Below are 27,452 nucleotides of genomic sequence, written 5' to 3'. Positions count from 1 at the left end.
TTAACGACATGCAAGCGTTTTATAGACAATTTAGTTTAAAAATAGAACAAAACGCGTCATGATTTTATCATCGTAGCAGCAAATAGTAAATACTTGTGTTTTAATTAACGATCAACGATATAACAGTATTACTTACGGTTAGAGAAACGTCGGTGCCTTAACTTAGTTAATAATAATGGTTGATCAATTTCAAATGCTGTTTTAAATACTTTCTATGGAAATGATATTTTTATTAGATTTTCAATTTGCGTAAAATTTTTATCAGTTTTACGCAATAAATCATTTTTACATGTTCATAAGCCAGTGCAACTTGCAAATCATCGTGCGAATAGGATTTTTTTTCTAAATCGAATGGTGCCATTCGTACATACTTAAAAAAAAAGTTTTAGTAAATAGAACTAATATTAATTGAATGTTAAACGTATCGAACAAAATGATTTTTACATTAGTGAAGCTATATTTTTAATAAAAATTAGTATACAAAGTATTCATGCAAGATAGATGAATGAAAATCTGTGAAATAAAGAAAATATGTTAAAATGTCTTACCTGAATAAACAATCTATTTTCTATCAACAATGCGTTTTATTTCAACGGCATGTGTGTCCTCGATAAATTACACATGTAAGTTTAAACATTTGTGAGCACAGGAATTTTTTGAAATTGTTTTTATTGTAAATTCAATGTTGTTTTTCAAAAGATATAATTTTATTTTAGCGCGGGAGCGATACGAGGTAAGTTTGAGTAAAATATTTACTGCTTCATTAATTGTAATGGGTTAAAAAGGAATGACTAAGTGTAAGTAAAAAAACAAAACTTGTACAGATGAAGCATACCTGCGACATTTTTCTATTTTTCTGTTTTTTTCAGTGCAGCATAATTAATAATACAAAAAATTATGCATAATTATGTTAAAAAATAACTGGTCAGTGGTTATCGAGGTTTGTTCATTTATTAATTTTTCCAACTAGAAGGTTGATACGCTTTTATTTAAGTATGTTTATTTAAGAAATAACATATTTACATATTCAGATTAATTAAAAAAAAAAAAAAAAAATGATTAATTAACTTTACAACTTTTTTTTTACACAAATTTGTGCGTAATAATGGGTTTTTTGGCTCTTAAGAAATAGGAGGTGTTATGACGTGTATTTTACATTCCCCAAGGTGACTTACCGTTGGAGAGAAAATATCGTTATTATTCTCTCTCGTACGTCTCTGCTCGACAACACTCTCCCTCTTTGCCCCTTCACTGGACCTGTCTCAAAAGGGGATTCACGTCTGGTCAAATGAACACAAAAGGCGATGTTGACTTTATTCTACAGATTTATTGAAATAAACACAATCGCTATCTACAATCACTTCACGTACCTCCTCTCGGTCCCGATGCTATGGCGCAGGCCCTCGATCGCCACCACAACGCCAGTGGTGCGCTCGGAGAGCCATGCTAGTCCGCTCACACGCACACACACGCAAAATAGCTTTTTAAAAAGTAATTTTTCAATTATCTTAATTTTGTTGATTTTTGCGACACCACAGCTATTATTTCCTACCATCACACGTGTGGACTCAATATTGTTTGATTGACAGTACCATTGTAAAAAATGGGAGAGAATCTAAATTTGATAGTTGAGAGAGCTAGGAATAATGCAAGGAGGCGCCAGATATACCAATGTAGGTTGTTTAAAGTACCTACATTGGTTGCAGAAGCTCCTCATGTCTTAGCTTCTTTTGAGACCATGCCTATTGATGAATTACTAAAGGCCTGTGGTGATTTGAGTATTTACGAGACACCTGTTGCTCCTTTTGTTACTGTGAGGGCAAAAGTGATACTGGCTGAGATCTTGACGCGCATAATAAACATGGACGGTCGGAACCCAGATGCCGATGAAACAACCGCTATGCGGTTGGCAATGTTATCTGGTGTGAAGTCTTCTGCTGAACGTGCTAATGAGGAAGCTGTTACACAGGCCAGAGAATCCATACTTAGCAAGATCAAAGGGTATCCTCTCAGCTACGTGTATCTTTCACGTGCTGTGACTCACATCATTAACAAGTGTGCCCAAGCCTCCCCGGCAGCAATAGTTAATGCAGAAACTGCAGCTGAGGTCATCCCCGACTGGCCAGCTGGTCGACCTTGTGTCTTACAACGCTACTATTTCTTCCAGGCCTATGGACATACATTGGACAACACATTCTTCCTTGATAATGCAGCTAGGGATATCTGGCTAGGACTACTTATGTGACATTACTGCTGACTACATAAACATTGATCGGGAGAATGTCACTTTTGACATTTCTGAGAATAACGTCAGACACGACTGGGCAATACAAGATGATGATAACATCTTAGGGATGTTAGATATGGTTGCTGCATGGTAGCAGCTGCTCGAAGTGCATTTTCATTGGTGGCAGGTCGCAATTGTCCCTCGGTAACAAATATCCTACCATTTATATCAATTGCTCGTCCTTCGTCTTGTCTCATTGTTCTATTCAGAGCAGATACTATTGACACGTCTGTTGTCTCCATCATCTTATTGTCATCAACTATCTGCCTACCCAGTGTCTGTAGTCTAGCTGCACTTGTTGTAATATAGTGTGCAGCAGATTCCTTATAGCCTGACATGGTATTATCACCTTGCAAATCTTTTACAATATACATAGCGAGATATGCCAAATTAGGATAGTCACGAATAACTTTGTTTACACGGACCAAGCTTTCAAAAGGACTTCTGAGAGCATCACGTACTGCTATTAAATAATTGACAATATCGCTACGAGGCACACCTCCTTGCATCATCATATCTGTATCAAAGAATCTCAACTTCATACAGAGATCCGATATAACGATTACATGTGTTAATCCGGCGAGCGCGGATTTTTCAACCATCCATAAGAGTGAATTCAAGTTATTGAATGATGCAACTGACCCCAAGGTGAAAAGCTGGTTGAAGAAGTCTGTAAGATTTGGGGCATTAATGGGGACTAGCTGCTTGTAGATTTCTAATACTCTCGGCTTTATGATATTTCTAATATCAAACTCTGTAGCTCCTTGATGGAACAATTCGATCCTTTTATTTACTCAAGCAGCCGTGAAAGCTGGCTTACTGAGACTCGCTACAAATGCAAATATAGATGCATAAAGGAAATTGTTTTGCTCTCTCGTATGCATTCCAAGAGCTTGGTAATACGTTGGCTGCAGCATCACGCCAAACTAGCTTGCCTATTATGGGGAATCGGGCAACAAATTGCCCTTCACCATATAAGCAAATTTTGCCACGTCACAGCGTGTATGTAATAATCAGGGTCTTGTCACCGTTTTTATAAGAAACAACTTTCATTTTATTAAAAAATAGAGTTATGCGGAAAAAATGGTCTTAGGGAGAAAATTTAGAGGTGGTTTTCACCCTTTCTAACTACACTACTGAAACACGCATGTCCAATATTTGAAAGACTTTAAATCTACCCAAAATTTTTGGAAAATCGGTGACGGACACTTGCCTTCCTTTTCTTGTAAGACGTTAACATCTTTTACATTAATTTTGAGCCTATTAAAATTTTGTCTTGCAGAAAACAAACATTTGCTTCTGCTATTTTAAGTATCTAATGTTATTACTCCACGATTCTTCATGCTCATCTTTCTTTTGTGATATATTCATCTAAGAGATTAATTTTAGTCGAGATGTCGGTGCCACAATATATTCATATATGTGTCAGATTCACAAAAATTTTTTGTTGGATAATATCAGAAAAAAAGCATATAAAATGAAAATCTTTTTTTTTCTTTGAAATAGTTTGATAGGATAGTGACAGATGGAAAATATATAAAGATAATTTGTGTTGGAAATAAGGGAGAAAGTGATCGTTCTTGTTTAATCGCCGGACTATTATCGATTGTCGAAGTATTGTGGCAATTGTGTCTCATATGCAATAGTCCAATTTTAGTATTAATGACTGGTTTTATTTAGCCTGTCACGTAAAATTTGTTCCTGTAGGTTCGTGTCAACATTATTTTGATTTACTTTTAAGCTTGAATCATCAAGTCCAAATTTTAATGCATAGCAAAGAGCCTTTTTAGAAAACTGTAAGCAGAGGTAAAATTGAAAAAAGATTTATATTTTTTACGCAGTGTTCGAGATTTGAGTTGGGCCTTGTTATTGTGATAAATTTAATGCTGCTGGTTATGCACCTATGATATACTACATTCAGTGGAGGAATTACTTTCTATTGCGATGAGTTAATGATAAGTGTAATAATTAATTAGTTAGAGATTTTGTTTTTTAACTAATACTCTTTCATTTCGTATCAATTGCCTTGAAATCAAAGATAAAACTTTTTCTGTGTACTTAGTGTGAAATCTATAATAATAATTTATATTACACAACTCTATTAAAATTAAAAAGAACAACTTACAAGTAATTACTTATAAAAAATCAGTCCCTTTCTTAGCTAGTCTGTACATTAACAGCTCAACGAGATGATTTACGGTTGTGAGCGATTTGTGACAGCAATCTGTTGCCAGATAAGAAAGTTACCAAGCCCAGGCCAAGAAGATATTGAAGTGTCGTGAACATGTTCAGTTTTAACCAAAATACACCAAAGAGTGTAAAGATACCTGAAAAAATTCATTAAAAACATAAAATTACAACATGTTTTTCGAAACAGGTTTTTAATAAATTACTTATATTTGTCTACTAAAATGATGTTGTGAATATTGGGCTGCAAACGCAACAATGTTTGTTGCATTTGTGAAAAATTCACCAATTATTTTAAGCCCAATTGAAAACAAACAAGCTTAATTCAGAGTGGCTGTCAAGCATTGGGCTATTATATAAATAATTAATCGAGTCTTTAAAGTGAGCATGTTTCTTCTCTGTAGTAAACCAAAAACTAGACGGAATGCTTTACATAAAATCAACATATTTAGGATCTAGTTTTTGAGGCAGCTACTGTTACAATAGAATTTTTGGTGAATGAGCAATGTTCTCTCTCAATTTAGTCTAGTTGAGGACACCCATGCTTGCTTTTAGGCTAATGTTCTAGTGATAAAAAATACTCACTTCCAAGCCCTAAGTGGAACAAAATTGCACTTGGCGAAACTGGAAAATTGGAAATGTTGATTCCGACTTTCACCCAAAGTATAAGCAAGATAAGTAGCGGAGATAAACACAACGCAGTAAACAAGTTAGAAACAAATGCCGGAGGTCGTTTCTCAGGCTCACGGAACATATGCTGAAATGAAAAAGAACACAAATTTTGGTCAGCGATTATAATGACACTTTATTTGGTATCAATTTTTTTTTTTACTTATTATAATTGCATGTCGTCTTACTATAAGAAACCTTTGAGCAATAAGGAAGCTAAGAGATTTGATGCGTTATAATAAAGACGCTAATTTGCCAATGATATGGAAGTTACAAAAGTTTTGATAACCTTTTGTCACTAACGAACATTGGCACTTAAGTTATCTTATAATTCATTGAAGGTACAAATTAGTCTACTATATTCGACGTGTTGATTTACCTGAATTTCTGGTTTAGGTGCGTAAACGTAGGGTTTTTGTTTGTAGGTCGATGCTTTAGCAACTTCCGAGGTTCCTGGCTCTGGGAACTTCAAGCTAACAGTCGCTATAGTCCATTTCAAAGAATTTTTGAGAAGTGCATCACCAATTATTAATTCGACATTGTATTCTCCACTGTGATAACCGAAATTTTTGGCTGCTGTACCTACAGGCTGTAATAAATAATTTAGTTGTCTAATTTTTATTTCTGTTCATTGAAATACTTTTCTATGTAGCGCACATTGATTGTTATTTATTATTATGTTGTGAAAAAACATTTTTTTTCAATCAAGAAACTTTAAATAGTCTGCTGCATAGGCTTTCAATACTGATGCAATTAAAAAAAAAAAATAAATAAAACAAGAAATAAAGAAAAAAAAAATAAAAAAAAAAAAAAAAAAAAACAAACCAGGGGGGATAAATGGGTCATGGGACCCACGGTAAGAACGAAGTTCTTTAAACGTGAGATGAGTATGGACACAATTTCTTAGGTAACAAGGGGGTCGCCAGACCCACAGGAAGAACGAAGCTCTGTAAACGTTAGTACTGCATTCATGTTGTTTACTAAAACAAAAACTTGAAAAACGAATAAAAAAAAAAAAAAAATATTTTACTACTCACGATGGTTGAACTTCGTGAGAACGTCGTGCATAAATACAGTACTCACGAAGTTCAACCATCGTGAGTAGTAAAATATATATTTTTTTTTTTTATTCGTTTTTCAAGTTTTTGTTTTAGTAAACAACATGAATGCAGTACTAACGTTTACAGAGCTTCGTTCTTCCTGTGGGTCTGGCGACCCCCTTGTTACCTAAGAAATTGTGTCCATACTCATCTCACGTTTAAAGAACTTCGTTCTTACCGTGGGTCCCATGACCCATTTATCCCCCCTGGTTTGTTTTTTTTTTTTTTTTTTTTTTTTTTTTTTTAGAATTGTAAAAGAAAAAAATTCAAAGTGAAATAAAAGTTATTGTGGGAAAATAAAATTGTAATTCGTTTGAAAATTAATTGCTTGGGAGTGTGAAAAGGGAATGGTGGGTAAAGGTGTGCAGAAGAGTAACACGGCACGGTTGGCAGATATACATATATAGTGGGGAGAGGGGAAGTGTATGGAGAACAGTAGGTGAGGGGAACGGGGTAAGGGGGGAAACTTGAAAGGAAGAGACTTTGGGTGAAACCACTTTTGTTTCCAAAAAAAAAAAATCTGTCGGTTTTAAAATTCCAGCCCCCCGAGTAACGCGACATAAAGAACTTCGTTCTAAAAATATCAAGACACCAACTTCATCAGTTTTTAATCATAAAGAATTTGATATGATTGTGGCTTACCATGTCGAACTTGTAAAGGTTTGAAGCATCCGATTCGGCAACAAATATAATTTCCTGTTGGTCTTTTTGTGTCGAGGAAATGGATGAAAGTCGAACAAATGCTTGATGAACACGCATCGACTTATTTTTCGAGGCATTTTTCAGGGCAAAGCGAATAACTAATTTCTGTTGAAAATCAGCCTCAATTTTTTTATTGCATTTTTCAGGATACGATACTCTAAAATACACGTAATTATACGATGATAACCGAAATCTTCGTTAATACATTTCTTTATTTGGTTGAAGGTTCAACACTTACTTGACTAATTTTGGTTGAGTGGTCTGATCCGCATCAGCTGTGCCGATTTCTAAGAAATTGACTTCGATTTTAGTGAGTACTTTGACCTTCACAGTGTTCGAAACTTGGCCTGACACTGCAATATTGTAAAATCCAGGCTCTGGGGATATACTCATGAAGTTTAGCCCGAATATTGTTCTGTAGAATATATACAACGTATTATATATGTAATGCCTCTTCAATTTGTCTATTTCTTAAATTTAATGGAATTATGTGTAAGATGTTCCATAAAAAATTGAAGTTGAAGAATTATAGTGCAGCAAGTGAATATAGTAGCTATAAATAACGATAGTAGTAATGCAGCTACTCTGGGTTTTAATACATAATTTTGCTAGTTGCATCATTTAGATGGAATTCTTTTAGTTTTTTAAAAAAAGGTAAGTTTAAGATAGAAGGGGGTTCAATTTAAATATAACAGCTAATTTGATGTGAGTTTCAAGTTACAGGGAATAACTGGGCTTTTATTTAGTTAATTGAATTTGTCAGTTAAATTAGAAACTTTTTCCAAAATAGGAAAGAGTTATTATGGTTAATTCAACTAATAATTTACCCCAAGCGTATAACTGATGTTAGCAATGGCTAACTCAGCAAAAAATTGGGGAATAAGATGTAATTGAAATAATAACGTACTTGTCAGATGTGACTTGGAAATTCTTTTTGCTCATCACCACCACATCGTCTCCTACTTTGGTAGCGGTGTTAGCAACCAAGTTAGATGATGATGGAACAGGATTGCCAAAGAGATCGCAAACTTTTACATAAACTATGGGTTGTTCTTCAGAAATGACCGCTCCATTCTTAGACAAAGTAATGCAAATTGGTTTTTCGGATGGATGATTGGCCATAATGTCGATGGACGAAAGTAGACTAACAGCACCTTCTGGTGATTTTACAGATAGTCGTTGCAAAAAGTAATTCGCTAGTTTGACTATTTGCTCATATTTCAATGGTAACTTTTTCTTCAATGATGAAGCAAGTTTGTATATTCCATTAGTTACCAAACCTAAAAGTATAAAATTTGAGTTAGGATGACAATTTAGTGTAATAATTGAAGTTCTGTAATATTTTAGATCCAGGTTAATATGGGAGAACAGGATTTTTTTGTTTATTTGAATCAAAGATATCTTGTTCTAAATTACGAATTGAAAACCCAAGAAATCAGAGCATTTGATACTAATTTAACATTGAGAACTAAAGAACTTATACAGTCAACGTTAGTTAAATGTAACGTACTTGTAACAGGTAATCCTCCTTCAAACTGTAAAAATTGTCCGTCAGTTTCATCAGCTTGAGCTATTACTTCTTCAATATGATCAAAAGCAAAAGCTCCAGTAGGCCCCAATTCGGCTGCAATATGGAATATATAACCCAAACTGCAAATATGATTTTTATGTAGTAACTGTATAAAGTCTATATTTAAATTACAGAAACAAAGGGTAGTGCTATTACTTCAACAAATTTCCATCCTTTTTCAGTGACTCCTCCAAAGTTTTGGCTATCTTTGTTTTTGTACTATCTGATATTTTTTGACCAAGTAGTACAAGAGAATTCAAAGAATGATAAATTGATTTTGGGGTGGAATCTGGTTTCTCTAACGTGCTGGTGAGCACCTAAAATAATATCATTATTAGCAAGCAAAGACATATTTTTGTATTTCATGGAATGAAAATTAGTTTTTTATTTTTTAAATCAGAATTGTAAAGCTTCTCCATGGTTCTTGCAGAAGAACGAAAGTTTAGTTAATACATCATATAAAACAAAGTTTCAAGTGATAAAGTAACATATGTAAGTATGTACTAAATTGTATATTATGTTATGCACTAAAACTTATTGATTCTCAGTCAATAATAAAATTACCTTTGTCAGAGCACTCAAAGGAAGTGATTTTTGTTGACATTTTCCAAGAGTCTTCCAAGTCGAAGCAATATGGTATACTTGCTCTGGTAACAAAGGTGTTTTTCCAGCTTCTTTAATTAAGAACTCGCATGTTTCCTGAAAGAGACGAAATACTTGTATGAGTATTCAAACTTTCCTTCAAGACATAATGCAACAAGTAAAGTTGTGGCTCATTCAGGAAGACTAATCAATGAATCACGGAGTTATCAATGATTGCAGTTATCATCATTCAAAATGTAGATAAAATAATAGATGTTCAATTTTTTAAATGGAATTTGCATACATTTACAGTAAATATATAAATAAAGTGAACACGTGCTTACAGCAATTTTAACAATGGGTTCTTTGATCAAGTTGTACCCAAGAACAGCATGATATGCACCAGCCAAGTCTTGCAGTTGAAATCCTGGTTCCACCAGTTTTTTCATGTGAGCTTTGTCAGCCAAAGTAAAGTAAGTGTTCGTCGAAGATGGCACATCGGCACCAAGTGCCATGCCTAAGGTCATCAGCAGAATCAGCAACATTGTGTAGAGCGTCGATAATGTCCATGTGGCTATAAAAATGGTTACAGATTTGAGGTTAGATTGGCACACTTTTCATCCACGTTTGTCCCGGGAAATTGGACTAGTGGATAAATACTCGCGTTTTCAATTAAAAGTTGCAGATAATTATGAAGATGACTATAAAAAATATAAAAAGCAGCAGTAGGAAAGGGTTGAAAAAAAATAGCCACGTGGCCGGCAATACTTACTGGAACAGACGCCCGCCCGCTCTAATGGACGGATACGACGTTTTGCTGTCCCAACAGGGAGCACGTCTTTGCGGCTGCTTCGTCATGTTCTGATTGGCCGCTAGTTCTGTCGCAACGCGTGTTGCCGTTGGTGACTCGTCTGAACATCCTATGAGACCCTGCCACGGCGGCGGCTCCTATATAAAAGGCTGCGCACAAACTGAAAAAGAGAAAGGGATAGGGCCCAAACTTGGTTGCCATGCTTTTCACCCTGATCGCGACCAGTCGTCTGTTCTGGCCTCGAGTGGCTTAGTAAGGCGCTGAATTTAATACTTGCGTATCAAGTCTCCCATATCTTATCACCCTGGGAATGAGCCGACTTCAAAATTCTCCATCATTTCCCTCTTACTCCTATACACGTTCCTTTACATTGTAGGGATGGTATGATCCTAACTGATTGACCTTACGTGGGAAGATGGATTCTTAGTTGGTAGGAACCATGGTAATTACTTTTGCAAAAGTATAAAAATTAACTTAAATTTTTATGTATTATGAAACGAGCTTAGAGTCTGCCAATTTTATAAATAGACAAATAGATTAATAAGAACAAAGTTTATTTGATGCATTTTATGTGTACAAAAATATGGTGTTCAATCATGAGAACTTTAATAAAGAATGTGCAATTTATGCCTCATATTTGGAAATATTACAAACATAGCTTTCCATTTAACCATTTATCCAGCCTTATTAAAGTTTTTTTTTTTTTTTTTTTTTGCACAACTTTCTAAACCATATGATCTGAACAGTCTATCAATTGTCTACAAAAATATACACATATGTACAACAGTCCAATGACGGGTCAAAGACATCACCGTCAGTCCCTGTATACCAGCTCATCACGGCCTCGGCAGCTTGTAAAGGCCGCCAGAAAACAGCAACTGGTGTTCTCGCACCTTTTTGTCCAGAAAGTGTCGAAGCTCGGGCAAGCCGCACTCGACAGCACCACTACCTTGCGAGGCAAACATCTTGAGCATCTGGTGGATGCGCTCGAGGGGCATCGAGTCGAGATTCGTGAGCATGCCCACGATATAGGACCAAAAAACTTGGAGCTCCTCTTCGCGCTGATCGCTCGCCGAGGCCATCACGCTCTCGGCTTCCTCGTCCTCGAGGGCTTCGGCGTGAAGCGCTGCGGCGGCAGCTGCAGCTGCGGCCGCTGCTGTGGCTGTCGCGGTGTCCACCGAGGCGTTTTGCGCGAGCTGCCGACCAGGCAGATGCTGTCCGGGACTCAGCTCCTCCTGAAGCACAAAGGTGTCGCGTTGGGTCTCGACGAGGAGCGCCTGGGAGACCCAGAAGGCTATCTTGCGGCGCAACACGGTCGCAGGCACGTGCATCAAGTCGGCGAGCTGTTCGAGGCTCCACTGGGGCTGATCCTGGAAGTGCAGGATTATGGTCGCGTGGATAGGCGAGACATTGAGGTTGAGGCTGCGATCGCGCGTCTCGATGTCGAGGTTCACGCTGCCCAAGTGGGCCTTCCAGCACAGCGTACGGTTGCCCTTGAGAGCCTCGTAGGCACGCACGTACCGGTCAAGCTGGGCCTGCACAAAGTCCGGCAGATCGAGCTTCCAATCCTCCTTGAAGGGTGGCCAGAACTGGGCTGACAGTATCAGCGCGGAAGTACTGAAGCTCGCTTGGCTCGCGTCGTAGTTGCGCTCCAGCTGGATGTTGCCGTCGATGCGTTTGGAATCGTAAATGTCCTTGATCATGACCTCGCAGTGGTGGAGCTGTTGCTCGCCGAAGCGGCGCTTAAGAAGCTCAAGGTGGCGCAGCTCGCGGTCCGTCTGGTAATTCAGCTGGGAGAGCAAACGGTCGGCCAGTAGGGTACGATACTCGCTGACGAAGAGATCTTGACTGCCGTAGATGCCGACTAGCATCGAGAGAATATCGGCGACCCGGCGTTTCGGGTGGCCACCAGTTACCCCAGCACCATGGCCCGACATCGCAGATGTCATTGCGGGACTAGTGGTGGTGAAGGTAGTATTGGTTGTGGTGGTGGTGGTGGTGGTGTTGCCGCCAGCTGCCGCGCCACTGCTCAGAGTGGGCTCAAAGAACCCGGATCCGTAGTCGTCGTCCTCCTCTTGGCGCAGATGATGGTACAGGTTGGGCCCGGTGTCTATCGGATCGGGCTGCCAGTTCTCCCAATCTTCGGTGGACTCTTGAGACGAGTCGGACACGTCGAGCTGAAGAGCTTCGCCACCCTGGGCCAACTCGTCGGCCAGGTCACTGGCGCTTGGCTCGTCCAATAGTCCACTGACGACGCAGCGTACGGTATCCTCGCGACTGCGCAAGTACTGCTTGATAGGCTCGGCGACTGTCTCGAGGAGGAGGCCGCTCGGATCGAGTTGACGCAGGGCTTTGATGGCACTGATGTAGGCGGTGAGAATATCGGGGGTGCTGACACCCGGGTGGAGTAGGCGCGTCTTGAATGCAGCCCTGAGCGAGCTCACGAGCCATTGGCGCAAAGCGGTGCGCTCGAGACAGGCGCGTAGGTCGTCGACGGCGGCCCGTGAATCCGGGTACTCGATGACTATGTTGAAGAGCTGCTCGATGCGCGCCCGGGTGTAAGTCTCGTAGAGGAAGTAGTTGAGCTTTTGCTTGAAGGAGTTGACTGCACGGCGCAACCGGGGCTCGAGTGCCACGGACCGCGACGAGCCACCCGAGTAGATGCGCGTCAGCCAGTTGACAACGACGGTCTCCAGCCAGTGTTCGAGCGGCTCGAGCTGGCTCGTATCGAAGCTACGCTCGCACACGCGGCGAACGTGACTCTCGATGCGAATGTGGATAAGCGAAGTCAGCACGTTGCCAACCAGCCGCTCGAGTAGATCCAGTTCGATAAGCATTTTGTTGGTCTCGTGGAATATGTCAACGATTGCCTGGCACTGGCAACGTCTCGATTCTTGGCTACATCCTTCGCAGACCAGCTCATCGTCCTTTTCCTCTGGCTGTCGCAGCTGACGCGGCGTCGACTTGGCTTTGTTGCTGTTCTTGGATTCACCTGTTATACCACTGTTACCGTTGCTGCTCTCGATGCTGCAAAAGACGTTGAATGCGGTTTTGTAAAAATGCTCGATTATGCGCGTGTGGTAAAGCGGGATCTGGCTGAGAAGGGTGCTTCGGATCAAGAGCTTGAAGTGCTCCACAAGGTCTCCTTGGCTGAACGGACAGATCTCTCGGGTACAAGATCCGGCTGCTATGAGATGCTTAATCGTTGGCAAGAGCAGACTTGAGTCGTGGTAAAGATCATTGACGGAGCTCGTGAAGGCCTGAAAGCCCCGCTGCTCGTCGGCCTCGTTGATGAAGTGCGACCAGAACTTGGGTGCGACCGACTTACGCAGGTGCTCTTCGATCTTTGGCACGACGAGGCTCTGCAGGCAAAAGTTTTTGGACAATGCCTGAAGTTCCTTTGGCGTGGCCTCAAGTTTGGGATCGATCGTCTCGGGCTCGAGGCGATCACACAAGATCGGGAAGTTGTACTCCAAGAATTTGAATAATCGTTCCTCTTCGGCGAGTTCTTCTTCCGTAGGTTCGGTCTCTTCCTCTGCTTTTTCCTCGTCCTCCTCCATTTTAGACTCAGTATCGGATGTAGCCATGGCACTGTGACACCTGTGTGCATAGGTGAAAGATATTGTCAACACTGAGGATTCAGCTATTAGATACGGATAAGGACTACATGAAATCACCCCAGAGTAAAGGGTTGCTGGAATGTAGCCTGAAAGACGCTTTAAGTTTTTATCAACTGCTTACTCTAGACATTTATAAGTTAACAGTGACAGGGATACGACTATGGCAATAAAACAATTATTGCCTGCAACAACGAGAGTACGCGTGCATGAATCTATTTTTTATTTTTGAAGCTAAGTTACAAATTAGCAAATGTTATAAATAATTAACTACCTTTGAGTTACAGCTGCATGAAAGTCTTTTCTAATTTCAATTCTGTAATGTTTACAGAGTAAATTCTGATGGGAGTAAGAGCCGTGACTCAATTAATATCTACTATTTTGTAAAAAAATCTGGCGAGCCTATAGTGAGCGAGTTAACGTTTTACTGCAAATTGTACGATAATTAAGTAACGGTGAATAACGTACATTCATTTTTACGTACTTATAAGCCGGTTACTGTATCGTAATATAATGTGTACTGTACGCAGTTACGCACAACACACGTTTTCTCTCTCGTGCACGATGTTGCTATCGCTATGTTATGACATGTATATGTGCTGTCTGCTTTTACTTTACGATACATATATATACGTTACATTCTGGTGAAGAGAGCACGGTATAAGATACTTGTACGTGTAAAAAACAAATTGTACACTTGCCGCAAATAGCACAAACAATATTAAATTTTTATTCAATATTTATAAAATAAGTTGCGGCTGGTTTATGTTTAATTACATGGCTCTACTGTAAGTTGTAATGTTTATTTGGATCAGCGCCATCTAGCGTTGCTGATTTCTGAACTAAAAAGTGGCCCTAAACTTTTGAACCAGAGCTTTAGCGCTTAGAGCCATTTAGTCAAGTATAAACCAGCCGCAACTCATTTTGTAGCTATAAAATTAAAAAATTACGATACATGTGTTTTTGGCGGCAAGTTAACAATTATCTTTTGCTCGAAAATTTATCTTCAAAAGTATAAATACATAGGAGGTCGATTTTTTGATAGAAAATAGATTGTTAACTTGCCGCCAAAAACACACGTATTCTTATTTTTTTATTTTATAGCTTCATCATAAGTTGCGGCTGGTTTATAATTGATTAAATGGCTCTAATCCTGATTGCTCTGATTCAGAATTTTAGGAGCCACTTTTGGCCAAAAAAGAAATACCGCTAGATGGCGCTGATCCAAATAATTATTGCTATTTACATTAAAGTCACTTTATCAATTATAAACCGGCCGCAAATAATCACATAAATAAACAATGAGTAGTTGACATTTTTATGCTACTTGCGGCAAGTTTACAATTTATCTTTTACCTGTAAATCAACCTTGAAAAGTAAAAACATTCCACTTATCTTATACGGCTTATAAAAGCTACCATATTTACAAAATTACAATACTTTAGACCTTTTACCATTAACTCACGGAAGCACAGCCCTTTAACTTTCTAGTTTAAATAAACAGTTAACTTATATAATATGTACATACCAAGATTTGTGTTACAGAAATCTTGAACAACGTTTAAATAGATACGTAAAGTAATAAGTCCAAAAGAGACAACTGAAGAAAAAGGGCTTAAAAAAGAAGTTCAGTCACACAGGAAGAGTCTCCTAAGAATGGAGCATTGGATCTCACTTAATGAGAGTTGTTTCAGATATAAAGAATGTGAAAATTCTTAATTTTATGCTAAGGATTTGTGTTTATTTGGATAATAAAGAAAATTTGTTAATCAAACATAGAGCTTTATTTGTTTTACATTCAACAACTAATTGATGATGATTATACAAGCAGCTCTTAAATCATATTGTAAGGCTGCAGAAGCAGATTCTTCTCATCCTACCTTGATTAATTTTTTAATTTAAATGACCTTGTATGTACACTGTTAAATGATTCCAAATATTAAAAGTTAACAAGTTATTTTATGTAATAAATTCATTTTGATTAATCCTTAAAAATGTTGTAATGGTCCATGTTGGATTAAAAAACTTTGAGTCGCTGAAATCTGTAATATTTTTTTTCTTATGTACATGTGCTCCATTTTTAGGAGACTCTTTGTGTGACTGAACTTCTTTTTTAAGCCTTTTTTCTGCAGTTGTCTCTTTTGGACTTATTATTTTATGTATCTATTTAAACGTTGTTCAAGATTTTTGTAACACAAATCTTGGTATGTACATATTATATAAGTTAACTGTTTATTTAAACTAGAAAGTTAAAGGGCTGTGCTTCCGTGAGTTAATGGTAAAAGGTCTAAAGTATTGTAATTTTGTAAATATGGTAGCTTTTATAAGCCGTATAAGATAAGTGGAATGTTTTTACTTTTCAAGGTTGATTTACAGGTAAAAGATAAATTGTAAACTTGCCGCAAGTAGCATAAAAAATGTCAACTACTCATTGTTTATTTATGTGATTATTTGCGGCCGGTTTATAATTGATAAAGTGACTTGAATGAAAATAGCAATAATTATTTGGATCAGCGCCATCTAGCGGTAGTGATTTTTTTGGCCAAAAATTGCTTCTGAAATTCTGATGGAGAGCTTTAGGCAGCTTAACCCTGGAGCCAGTTAATCACTTATAAACCAGCCGCAACTATTGAAATAGATACAAAATAAATAATTAACGATGTTTGAGCTACTTGCGGCAAGTTTGCAGTGTATGTTTTACACCAATATCGACCTCCCTTATATTTACACTTTCGGGTAATAGATAAATTGTAAACTTGCCGCAAACAGCACAAACATCGTTAATTATTTATTTTGTATCTATTTCAATATTTGCGGCTGGTTTATAAGTGATTAACTGGCTCCAGGGCTAAGCTGCCTAAAGCTCTCCATCAGAATTTCAGAAGCAATTTTTGGCCAAAAAAATCACTACCGCTAGATGGCGCTGATCCAAATGATTATTACTATACTTATATTAGAGCCATTTAATTATTTATAAACCAGCCGCAACTAATTTGATAAATACAAAATAAAAAGTGAACATTGTTCGCACTATTGGCGGCAAGTTTACAATTTATCTTTCACCCGAAAGTATAAATATATAGGAAGTCAATATTTGTGTAAAAAATGCATTGTTAACTTGCCGCAAACAGCACAAACAATGTTAACTTTTCATTTTGTATTTACAAAATCAGTTGCGGCTGGTTTATAATTGATCAAATGGCCCTACTACAAGTAGTAATAATCATTTGGATCAGCGCCATCTAGCGGTAGTGATTTTTTTGGCCAAAAATTGCTTCTGAAATTCTGATGGAGAGCTTTAGGCAGCTTAGCCCTGGAGCCAGTTAATCACTTACAAACCAGCCGCAACTATTGAAATAGATACAAAATAAATAATTAACGATGTTTGAGCTACTTGCGGCAAGTTTGCAGTGTATGTTTTACACCAATATCGACCTCCCTTATATTTACACTTTCGGGTAATAGATAAATTGTAAACTTGCCGCAAACAGCACAAAAATCGTTAATTATTTATTTTGTATCTATTTCAATAGTTGCGGCTGGTTTATAAGTGATTAACTGGCTCCAGGGCTAAGCTGCCTAAAGCTCTCCATCAGAATTTCAGAAGCAATTTTTGGCCAAAAAAATCACTACCGCTAGATGGCGCTGATCCAAATGATTATTACTATACTTATACTAGAGCCATTTAATTATTTATAAACCAGCCGCAACTAATTTGATAAATACAAAATAAAAAGTGAACATTGTTCGCACTATTGGCGGCAAGTTTACAATTTATCTTTCACCCGAAAGTATAAATATATAGGAAGTCAATATTCGTGTAAAAAATGCATTGTTAACTTGCCGCAAACAGCACAAACAATGTTAACTTTTCATTTTGTATTTACAAAATTAGTTGCGGCTGGTTTATAATTGATCAAATGGCTCTACTACAAGTAGTAATAATCATTTGGATCAGCGCCATCTAGCGGTAGTGATTTTTTTGGCCAAAAATTGCTTCTGAAATTCTGAAAGAGAGCTTTAGGCAGCTTAGCCCTAGAGCCATTTAATTACTTATAACCAGCCGCAACTAATTTCATAAATATAAAATAAAAAGTTAACGTTGTTTGCACTGTTTGCGTCAAGTTTACAATTCATCTATTACCCAAAAGTATGAATATATATGAGGTTGATATTCGTATAAAACATACACTGCAAACTTGCCGCAAGTAGCACAATTATCTTTAACTATTTATTTTGTATCTACGAAATTAGTTGCGGCTGGTTTATAATTGATTAAATGGCTCTACTATAAGTAGTTATAATCATTAGGATCAGCGCCATCTAGCGGTCGTGATTTTTTTGGCCAAAAATTGCTTCTAAAATTCTGAAGGAGAGCTTTAGGCAGCTTAGCCCTAGAGCCATTTAGTCACTTATAAACCAGCCGCAACTCTTGAAATAGATACAAAATAAATAATTAACGATGTTTGTGCTACTTGCGGCAAGTTTGCAGTGTATGTTTTATACGAATATTGACCTCCTATATATTTATACTTTTGAGTAATAGATAAATTGTAAACTTGCCGCAAACAGCACAGAAAATGTTGAATTTTAATTTTGTATCTGTCAAATAAGTTGCGGCTGGTTTATAATTGACAACATGGCTCTAGGGCCTAAAATATCTAAAGCTTTCCTTCAGAATTTTAGGGCCACTTTTTAGTTTAGAAATCTGAAACGCTAAAACCAGCCGCAACTAGTTGTGTAGATAGAAAATAAAAAGATGACATTGGCTGTGCTGTTTACGGCAAGTTTACAAATAATCTTTTGCCTGAAAATCGACCTCCTATAAGAATATTAATACTTTTGTATGAATAATAATTTATCAATTGCATTGTAAAATTACGTGTGAAATGAAGAGTTAAAAGTAAAGTTTGAAATTATGTCATTGTTTACTGTCATTGAACATTTCGCATGTGTGCAATAAATTGATACAGGATTATACAGATACCTATTATTTTGCTGGGTGAGAAAGACGGATATTTGGTTTTGTTAGCATATTCCAGCGGTAATAATGCATATTTGGAATCTATGTTATATATTTATACAGCTTAAAATGTTTAAATATTAATCATGTGTGCCTATATTTACCAACTTATTTGTATAAATTGAACTTTATACTAAAACTCATGATACAATCATTGATTGTCTCAATCATTATTCTAAACGTTAGTGAAAAAGGCGGTTAAGGACGTATACTTAGCCTGCGGACTATGGGTGTATTCCGCAAATGCTGCCAGCAGTTAAGTTACGTAGGTCGTGGTAACGCCGCATGGTCGGGCAGCGCTAGCGTCAACCTGTACTAACTGTCGGTGGGTTCCGCATGTCAACAAACTCCGAAATATCAGATGGCATGGGAGCGAAAACAGTAAAAAATATCAAAGTTTGTTGACATGCGGAACCCACCGACAGTTAGTACAGGTTGACGCTAGCGCTGCCCGACCATGCGGCGTTACCACGACCTACGTAACTTAACTGCTGGCAGCATTTGCGGAATACACCCAACGAAAGGGTAATTTTTAGTTCGAAATCAGCCGCGTGAGACAGCGCGCTAATTAACTACGTAAAATATAAGCAGTAAAAATTTTATATTGTTTAATAAATTAGTTATTTTTATTTAATGCGATATAACATATTTTTTGACAGTCGTTCTTGAAAAAAAAATTTGTTTTAAAAATAATTTATTTTGAGTTTTCCCGGGAGTCGCCATTATCCTGGCACCATCTACTTTTGAGCTTGCAAGGCAAACTTCCTCATACTCACAATGAATTAATAAATCTCACCATTTGTGTCTATAGATATAGGTTTTGTGTTAAACGGAATTAACCAATAAAGATCAAGTAATTTAAAAATTGAATGCATAATAAATAATAATACTGTTATTTAAAAATGTTAAGTGGCGGCATTTTTTTGGAGAAGAAAAGAGTGTGCTTTTAGTTATTTTTATTTTATAGAAGTACACTTTGAATTAATCATAGAATTCATGAACAATACATTTTGGTTATGAAAGCTAGCAATTTCTGATCTATTTAACAAATATTGCGTATTTTCAAGAAGTGTGCATAGTACATTAGTTTGTAAAAGTACATAACAATGGCAGACTTAACATCTGATGAGGCCATGACAATTGATCACTTTCGAGATGAATTGAGGGATAAACTTAATGTATCCAGAAAGCAACGGAGAGATGCTTCTGTAAATAAAAATCGCCCTGCTCTTGGGCACGTTTGCGACAGGAATGAACTTACAGAAGAGTTTGTTACAACTGCAGCCAAGAGTCTTAAAAAGAAAGCACTGAGCATCACGGAATACAACAAACTACAAAATGCCTTGATACAGGTTTGGAAATGCTTTATAATGATCTTATCAAACGGAAAAGTAACATTTCATTTTTTTCAGAGTGAAAACCACATAAATGCTTTTTTAAAAGTTAATAATGCTATACACGGCTTAATTCGAGACCTATCAAGTGTGTCTAGTCATCTAAAACTGTCAGCTGCCAACTGTTGTTGTAATTTAGCATTAGGTAATTCAAAAGCTTGCTTTACACTCTGTAAATTTGCAGCTCCTTATCTGATTGCTGACCTCGAAAGCACGAGTCCTCCATTGATTGTGAGTTTGGATTTGTACTGTTTTTACGTAAAGCTTACAAAATTCAGATGATGAGTAAATTTATTTTCTGCAACTTGTCTTAGGAAGCATGTGCTTGGACAATTGGAAATTTAGTTTGTGGATCTGACAAGACATTTCCTATACTGCTAGCACAAGGTTGCATGAAATCATTGATAAATCTTGCTCAAAATTGTTCTGATGAACTTTTACAAGCTGTAAGTTATGCTTGTGTTCGATTTATTCATAAAGGAGTCAATGTGATTGAGTGAGTTTTTTTTCATTGTTTCAGTGAAACTTATAATTACTTTAATGAATTAATTTAAAAAAGTTTTTGTTTACTATTAAAATGGAGTATACTATTAAGCGATTTATAATCATATTCAAGACACTTTCTTTATTTTTGTGCAATTCATAATAATGATATCACTGTACTTAATGTTGAAATTTTCTTATTTTACCTCAACAGTAGGTCAGAAATCAACAATCTTTCAATGATAGTATCACATCGATGTCCAACAGTTTCTAATATTGATACAATGTGGCTACTGGCAACACTATCATCAATACCGGAATGCTCTGACAGTTTGATGAAGTGTACATTGAGATTATGCGATTACTTACATGATGCTGTTGTCACAGAAAACGATAGCATCGAAAAGGTAAAGATTTTGTGTTCATTAAGTAAAAATTAACCATTTTTATACTTAATCATTTTTATGAAGGTTTCAGCAGCTATCAGAACTATAATTAACATGGTGTCTGAAACATCAGGTGAAGTAGCTAATTATTTATTGAAGGGTGATAATGAAAAACACTGCACTTTCCTTGGTAAATTGTTGTGTCATCAGTATATTCATATAAGACAAGAAACGCTATGGCTCTTAGGTAATTATACAACTCATAAACATTCATTATACTTGATTCAAAAAAAAGTATTACTATGATATGAAGTTTCGTACACCGAGAACAACATTTTTTTCATCGCTGATTAATTTTATCCAGGCAATCTCTGCAACCATCATTTAGTTTCTGTTCAGCAACTGGTAGAACCAATTGTTATCTCACTGCCATCCTTGAAATTTGCAGTCAGTTCACTGAATACAATTAGTTAAAAAAACAACTACCATGTTCAACATGTTCAAAGTAAGTTTGAGTAAATAGCACTTCACTGGTGTGCACCTTTTATATCACAACTCAACTTGAAGTCATAACAATGATTATTATAAAGTGAAAAACCCGCACTCGAGTAATAATTAAAACGCTCTTTTCAGAGGAACGAATTTCTTTATGTTGTTGTCATTGGCCGCCGCATCTTCTTCTATACAATTTGGTTGCGCGATGTTGAAGTATATGTTGCCAATGAACCCAGCCGACGAGTCGTTGGTTTTCTTGAGACACCTGTAGAAAGTCTCGTCGCAAGCACAATGAGATCTGAAGTACAGGAAAAAAAAAAAAAAGATCAAAGCCATTAGAGTGTTATCATAGTTGGTGCATATATTATATCACATTTCAAGTGCATGAAGTTGTTCATGTGAAACTTACCTGCTGTAAAACGACAGGTTACTGAGATTGTAACGCGATTTAAAGCTACGAATTTTCACGGGGCAGAGATCATGTGCTCGACAACATCTGCAAAAGTAAAAATTATACTTCATTCTACTTCGTTCTGCAATCGAAAATTATAACAAAAAAAAATCGTTGATTGGACATGTACCAAAACGAAGTAAAAATGAAATAGATCTTGTGAAAATCAAATTATTGAGATTTGTTATGAATTTCGGAAACTTATAAAATTATTATGGCGTTGCATGTATTTTTCAAAGTCAATCAATTTGTCATGTGTAGTTTAGGTAGAAAGAATGAAACTAATGGATCATGATTTAAAATTTTCTATTTTTGTACTGTTCTATTGAACACTCAAGCGAAACTGCTGATAAATATGAAGCGTTTTTATTTTCCCAAAATACACACTGTCTTCATTTTCATATACCTGTCAATGTTTGTTGCCCATCCCAAGTCGTGATAGTTCTCCGCTATATCCCCCGTGCCACACCATTTAGTGCCTGCGTGAAAGAAAAAAAAAAAAAAAAAGTTATCGTTACCTCACGCGAATAGCAAATTCGTCAATATCCATTGTATAAGCATACCCGGTACGATACCGATGCGCCAAGTGTTGCCTCTGCTGGACTTTTCCTCGCTACCGTGGGACATGATTGCCGATTCGTTGAAATGCGTGTCCAGACTGTCGCATTTGTCCATCAGTAGCATCATTTCCTTGAACGAGATCGTACGTATCCTCAGATGCGACCTAGATAAATTTCTTAAAACTTGCTCGGCCTCGCTTTTTTCGCTGCGAAAAATGTTTTTTCTCACATTATAACACACTAACGAAAACAATAAGTGCGGAACTAGAGTGACACTGATAATGGGCACTTTTACTGAAATTCAAACGTGCCCCGGACAATGGCGATGCAGTTATGGGTACCGCGTGTACACGCGCACTCGTGTCACCTTAGTCGAATTTCTCGCGGATTGATTCAGCGCACCGAGAGACAAAGAATTTCTATGATTGTTGTACCGCGGACGTGTTGCACACACGGACTGTTAATGTAAAACGTGCGTGATCGGAATCGGCGACAACCGCCGATCGAGTGGTTGTTTAAACATTTAGAGATCCTTTCATTTGTACTTCTCGGCCGAAAAGAAAAAGACAAGAAATTTAGACAACTGATTGATTCCGCGTGAAAAAAAAAAAATACGCGCTGCCGTTCTGTTGGAAAAAAGGAACCGAAAAAAAATGAAACTCGAGATTTAAAAATAGAATCTCAACAGTCATGGCTTTTCATAGTTTCGTATCCTAAGATTTGACGTTAGTAAAATCACGATGAAATGAAGATTGTTGGTATAAATAAGTAACCGGGTCATCTTCATGCACCCGATTGTTTTTTCTCTTTGAATGATGAATATATAGTTGACGCCACTGTAACTTACTTGTATCGGGCAAAATCGTTATGTACGTGCGGGGGAATATAAGAAAAACTGTTGAAAGAAAAAAAAAAACTCACTAAGTCTCGACGAGCTCGCATCGGACGATTTTTCTAGCTTCGCGCAAGTCGACGACAGCGACCAACTGGTCGTGGTAGAAGACGAGCCTCTTCTCGGTGTCGTTGAGCTTGGCCAACCTGGGCAGGCCCTTGAACTCGTTGGCCCCAAGCTTTGGTTTGTGGAAAATCGGCTCCTCCGAGCTCGGCCTCGGACTCCCTGCCAATAACACCAGCCCTACGATCCACGGTGTCCAGTGAGCCATGGCTCGCTTCACTTGGGCCCTATACAGGCTGTGGCGAGAGTTTGACGATTGATTCACCGAGACAGCTGCAAGTGGTTGTCCGGACAAAGGAACGAAAGACCGATTTATTCGACTGCTCTGTTGCGTATAATGAAGCGTGAGTGGCCGGAGGTTTCTTTTTTTCTTTTCACGCACGCCTATCGATTTAGTAATAGCGTTTCTTTTTCTTTTGAGTTGGTCGTGGTTAATTTTTTTTTTTTTTTTTTTCCGCAATAGCAAAGTAAAAAAGGCTTTATTCCGTTTTGTTACTTAACGATTTCAAATGCACAACAGGCAAATAACACTTGAAAAATGTTCACATTTAATTTTATGAATATTATGAAGACGTATGATCATTGTATGATTCACGCGCAATGCAAATGGTGAAATAAATAATTTTTTGTTACCCAAGAACATATAAATCATGCAAATCGCGGATCCATGGCCAGAATCTAAATTTCGTCCCAGTTACATGAATGTATTTTTCAGCCTATATATGTATATGCAGTGTTCATATTAGTTTCAATGACGAATGCAAATTTCCTTTTAAAAATATCAATTAACCATCGATCAAAGTTCTCGGGAACTCTGTCGCTATATGATATTACATTTTTTTCAAACCTATACTTTACGAGCGAGCAAATAAAACGTGTAATCATTGAGAAAATCATTTCTGCGAATAAAAAGAAAATTTCTTTGCCCCTAGTCACTCCGTTGAAAAAAATGCAGACCAAACCGATGGGAAAAAATATTTCATAAAAATAAACACCTATGATGTTTAGCAAAAATTTTAATTGTTTAAAGAGCAATTGTATTCCACACAAAATGTATTTCTCAGTCAATGTACCGTGCACGTTCTCGTGTCGAATCATTTGCTCTCTCGATTGATAAAACCATTCGAAAGCCACTCTAAACTTACGCAACTTAAAAACATTTATCGATGCGTCAGTAATGTTGTACGAGAAAGAAAGAAAAAAATAAATAAATAAAAGAAAGAAAGAAATCGCACGCGAAACGCGACAGTTTCTCACGCGCTTTCTGATAAAATTAGAAACTCCTGCAGCCGCTCGCGCTTACACCAACATGTATTGTGTACATACAGTGGATCTCTCACCGGTGAAGCGGGGTTTCGCCTGTGGAAAATCGGCTACACGCGCTGCCGCTGCGGCTTTCCCATCGAGCTCTGTATACGTGAGGAAAAATAGAAAAAATCCGACGCTCCTGACCTTTCTACGAAGACGTCCGTAGCAGTCGCATCATAGGCAGTGCTGCTGGTGAAATTGCCTTGTTATCATCATCCCGGCACGCCTTCCAAACGGCTATGCTGTTGCCGTCAATTGAAATGCCATACTTTTAGTTTACACCCATCCGCTTTCTATTTTATTTATTTTTTTGTCATCGTTGTCTAAAATTATAATTTGTCGTTGGGTTAATTATTACTATTACCAGTTCCCGTTAACATTACTATTTGTTTTTATTTATTTTCATCGTCCTGACGTCAATAGATCGTTATGAGAATTTCACATGCCAGGATCATTTTTTTGCTTAACAGCAGAGTAAAAAGTGCTCTCTCGAGCTTTTTTTACTTTCAAGTACGTCTTTTCCCATTGGGGAGTCATCGATTTTTTACAACAAAATTTTTAACTCGTCTTCCCAAAACTTGCTCGATTGCCATCTTTTCCCGCCGGACTCGTAACACATTTTCTTTGAGGATTCGCCCGAGTTATAAAACTTTTGCATACATCACCGGATGGGCTCGCCCGCCTCGTAAATAACGACTTTTACTTTCGGCTCGTGACCTCTGGAGCTTTCTTGAAAGATACCGATTTACAGATACGAATACCCAATTTTTCTCATGAACGTGAAATGGCACAATGAATCGCCACTATACCGAGCAATAACAATTAAGTTTTCCCATCAGCACGGGGCCAAGAATTCAACCTCGAACCGAAAGAATTCAGGGTGTTATCGAATAATTGTTTGCAGCGATCCCATGCAGGGGCAAAAGTGTCTGCCTACCTTGTTTGTGTATGCTTACCAATAACGAACAACTCGCGCTTTCACTCCACACCATGCATGCGTGAACTGACGATTGAACGTTTTATCGAGAGCTCTTTGCTATGCCGATCGCCTGAAAATGTAAAAAATCGGCACTTTTCAACGCGATCGGCAAGTTGGCCGATTTTTTTTATTTTTATTTTTCTTTTATCTTGTAACTACCACTATCGATTATCATTTTGGACGTACACTACATGTACACAGGACGCCAAAGGAAGCGTTCGCGCGTCGAGGCGGACTACTTACGACTGCCAGCCGATTCTCTCTGGCCGCAATTTGGCCTTTCTTTTTCTCTCTTTCACGATCGCTCCCCCACCGCTCGCTAGTCCATATAATAAACCAAGTATATATTACAATTTATATGCGTACACCTGTGTATATATATTATATGAAGGATGTGTTGGATATACGTACATAAAGATAGTTGGTAATAAAGATACACCTGCATCTCTGCGGGTATGCATATAGTTATTAGCAAATTGTTGCGCGCGAGACAACAGCATATATTACTGTATTCTATACTCGTGTTACGTTCGTTGGTGATTGTTATGCCGTCTAACATAATCTCGATTTCGTGCGTTGCTCTTGTACATATCTTTTTTTTTTTTTTCTTTTGTTTTTGTGTTGTGTTTTTTTTTCTTTTTTTTTTTTTTACTTGTGTTAACATGGACACGTATTGAACGATTCAATGTAGATGGATGGTTTTGCTTATAATGTTTATGCATGGGCTTGTGTAACAGATTTTTTAAGAACTTTAATGCAAGTATTTGAACTCTGAGAAGCTACAGGTACATATATATACATATATACATACATATATTGGTTCGACACACTTTTTTTCTCCAAAGTTGCCTTCCTCATTTTTTTTTCTGTGTTCACGTGGTGGTGCTAAAATAAACACTAGTCATGTGCTGACAAAAGAAGAAAAGGTTCGTTTCGCCATATTAAAATAAAAAAAGTTGATGAATAAATAAATGTGAAAATTTGGTAATGAAAAAGGCCCTAGCAAATTAACGCCACGCCAAGAGTTCGTATTGAGCTGATAGGGTGAGTGATACATAGGCGTTGGTCTACTGTTTGGCCCATCGCGGGTAATACCAGACTCCTTTAAGGAAAAGAGCTTAGTTCCCGACAAACAGCCTAAGATCACCTATTGAAAAAAGGGTACCATACAGAGAACACGATTTTCCGCAATCAGATAAATTAATTGGGTAGAATATAGTTCGCACGAGATGATTTTTTGGGACGCACGTGCAGCAGCAAATCCTTTCTTGACGGCAAATGTCGAAATATAATTTTTTTTTTTTTTTTTTTTTTTATAAAAAACACTATGGCTCAAGCGTGTTGCGTTGCGCAAGCGGAAGTAGCTGTTATGGAAAAAAAGAGGCATCGGGAAGATAAAGCTTTACTCGGTGTGTTTTGAGGAATGACGGCGATCATCGGAGTTCGGAAGAATAAAAAAGAGAGAGATACAGAGGAAAGAATAGCGATAAAGAAACAAAAACAAGTTTCGAAGCTGGACGTAACACTATACTCTCCGTCCTGATGGCCCGAAGAAAGTGGGACGTTTGTCGCGACATACTTATCGTCGACTCTTTTCTAAACGCCCGTAAAATATGCGACGTGCTTGTGTGCGCCTATACCGATGAATCGGTGCCAATGGCACGCGTGCGAGAGAAGAAAAAGGACGAGTCCAGATTGCCATTGGTTCTATACACTTGACTTTTCTTTGTTTTCTATAGCCACACTGATTTTCAAGACCTTCTATGTACATGATAACGAAAAACATGTAACTCTGCATCGGAGGAAGCAACGACAAAAACCGTGTCGAGTAAAGTAAAGTTTTATTTATTGTTAAAAAACAAAAATCGAGGGTCATAGCACAAATAAAAGTCG

General features: G+C 37.6%; 4 protein-coding genes across 7 annotated transcripts; 1 reads left to right on the top strand and 3 right to left on the bottom strand.

Moving 5' to 3' along the window:
- Positions 1 to 1,318: 1,318 nt before the first annotated feature.
- Positions 1,319 to 10,019, bottom strand: OstDelta (oligosaccharide transferase delta subunit). Its single transcript, XM_014353705.2, has 11 exons — positions 9,870 to 10,019; positions 9,442 to 9,671; positions 9,080 to 9,214; positions 8,672 to 8,832; positions 8,456 to 8,595; positions 7,853 to 8,225; positions 7,184 to 7,360; positions 6,886 to 7,102; positions 5,523 to 5,732; positions 5,060 to 5,231; positions 1,319 to 4,614 (listed from the first exon to the last, which is right to left on the bottom strand). Exons 2-11 carry the CDS (start codon positions 9,640 to 9,642, stop codon positions 4,469 to 4,471), a joined length of 1,932 nt encoding a protein of 643 aa, XP_014209191.2. The 5' UTR covers positions 9,643 to 9,671; positions 9,870 to 10,019; the 3' UTR covers positions 1,319 to 4,468.
- A 483-nt stretch (positions 10,020 to 10,502) lies between these two features.
- On the bottom strand, positions 10,503 to 14,067 carry morula (anaphase promoting complex subunit morula). Its single transcript, XM_089596353.1, has 3 exons — positions 13,800 to 14,067; positions 11,113 to 13,508; positions 10,503 to 11,052 (listed from the first exon to the last, which is right to left on the bottom strand). The coding sequence occupies exons 2-3, from the start codon at positions 13,493 to 13,495 to the stop codon at positions 10,745 to 10,747; spliced, it is 2,691 nt and encodes an 896-aa protein (XP_089452479.1). The 5' UTR covers positions 13,496 to 13,508; positions 13,800 to 14,067; the 3' UTR covers positions 10,503 to 10,744.
- Positions 14,068 to 19,354: 5,287 nt separating this feature from the next.
- On the top strand, positions 19,355 to 21,293 carry LOC106639895 (uncharacterized). Its single transcript, XM_014353706.2, has 6 exons — positions 19,355 to 19,900; positions 19,961 to 20,173; positions 20,257 to 20,438; positions 20,640 to 20,832; positions 20,896 to 21,058; positions 21,176 to 21,293. Exons 1-6 carry the CDS (start codon positions 19,655 to 19,657, stop codon positions 21,283 to 21,285), a joined length of 1,107 nt encoding a protein of 368 aa, XP_014209192.2. The 5' UTR covers positions 19,355 to 19,654; the 3' UTR covers positions 21,286 to 21,293.
- On the bottom strand, positions 21,140 to 25,784 carry LOC106639847 (uncharacterized). 4 transcript variants are annotated; one of them, XM_089596322.1, is made up of 8 exons: positions 25,719 to 25,784; positions 25,537 to 25,629; positions 24,599 to 24,903; positions 23,239 to 23,545; positions 22,321 to 22,523; positions 22,164 to 22,236; positions 21,716 to 21,802; positions 21,140 to 21,604 (listed from the first exon to the last, which is right to left on the bottom strand). In XM_089596322.1, the coding sequence occupies exons 4-8, from the start codon at positions 23,478 to 23,480 to the stop codon at positions 21,427 to 21,429; spliced, it is 783 nt and encodes a 260-aa protein (XP_089452448.1). In that variant the 5' UTR covers positions 23,481 to 23,545; positions 24,599 to 24,903; positions 25,537 to 25,629; positions 25,719 to 25,784; the 3' UTR covers positions 21,140 to 21,426. The 4 variants fall into 4 exon arrangements, with proteins under 4 accessions (XP_089452448.1, XP_089452447.1, XP_089452449.1 ...); XM_089596321.1 differs by lacking the exon at positions 25,719 to 25,784 and having other exon boundaries at positions 25,537 to 25,702; XM_089596323.1 differs by lacking the exon at positions 25,719 to 25,784 and having other exon boundaries at positions 24,613 to 24,903; positions 25,537 to 25,702.
- Between the last annotated feature and the right edge of the window lie 1,668 nt (positions 25,785 to 27,452).

The sequence above is a fragment of the Copidosoma floridanum genome, unplaced genomic scaffold, assembly GCF_036245765.1.
Source record: "Copidosoma floridanum isolate Cflo_tuat_1 unplaced genomic scaffold, Cflo_Japanese_pri ptg000030l, whole genome shotgun sequence".
Classification (NCBI taxonomy): domain Eukaryota; kingdom Metazoa; phylum Arthropoda; class Insecta; order Hymenoptera; family Encyrtidae; genus Copidosoma; species Copidosoma floridanum.
Note: the sequence above shows the minus strand (reverse complement) of the source record. Positions and strands in the feature narration are given on the sequence as shown.

What these genes read in the sequence shown, in the direction of transcription:
- OstDelta (XM_014353705.2), bottom strand. Translation starts at nt 9,642, where the DNA reads ATGTTGCTGATTCTGCTGATGACCTTAGGCATGGCACTTGGTGCCGAT. An exon ending in AAGGATGGAAATTTGTTGAA is followed by an intron (nt 8,596 to 8,671) that starts GTAATAGCACTA and finishes TCATATTTGCAG; the next exon opens with TTTGGGTTATATATTCCATA. An exon ending in GTTCCACTTAGGGCTTGGAA is followed by an intron (nt 4,615 to 5,059) that starts GTGAGTATTTTT and finishes GAATTTTTTCAG; the next exon opens with GTATCTTTACACTCTTTGGT.
- morula (XM_089596353.1), bottom strand. Translation starts at nt 13,495, where the DNA reads ATGGCTACATCCGATACTGAGTCTAAAATGGAGGAGGACGAGGAAAAA. An exon ending in TCCCGGACAGCATCTGCCTG is followed by an intron (nt 11,053 to 11,112) that starts GTCGGCAGCTCG and finishes CAGCGGCCGCAG; the next exon opens with CTGCAGCTGCCGCCGCAGCG.
- LOC106639895 (XM_014353706.2), top strand. Translation starts at nt 19,655, where the DNA reads ATGGCAGACTTAACATCTGATGAGGCCATGACAATTGATCACTTTCGA. An exon ending in TACAAAATGCCTTGATACAG is followed by an intron (nt 19,901 to 19,960) that starts GTTTGGAAATGC and finishes CATTTTTTTCAG; the next exon opens with AGTGAAAACCACATAAATGC. An exon ending in AGAAACGCTATGGCTCTTAG is followed by an intron (nt 21,059 to 21,175) that starts GTAATTATACAA and finishes AATTTTATCCAG; the next exon opens with GCAATCTCTGCAACCATCAT.
- LOC106639847 (XM_089596322.1), bottom strand. Translation starts at nt 23,480, where the DNA reads ATGGCTCACTGGACACCGTGGATCGTAGGGCTGGTGTTATTGGCAGGG. An exon ending in GCGCATCGGTATCGTACCGG is followed by an intron (nt 22,237 to 22,320) that starts GTATGCTTATAC and finishes TCTTTCACGCAG; the next exon opens with GCACTAAATGGTGTGGCACG. An exon ending in TGGGCAACAAACATTGACAG is followed by an intron (nt 21,803 to 22,163) that starts GTATATGAAAAT and finishes TTACTTTTGCAG; the next exon opens with ATGTTGTCGAGCACATGATC.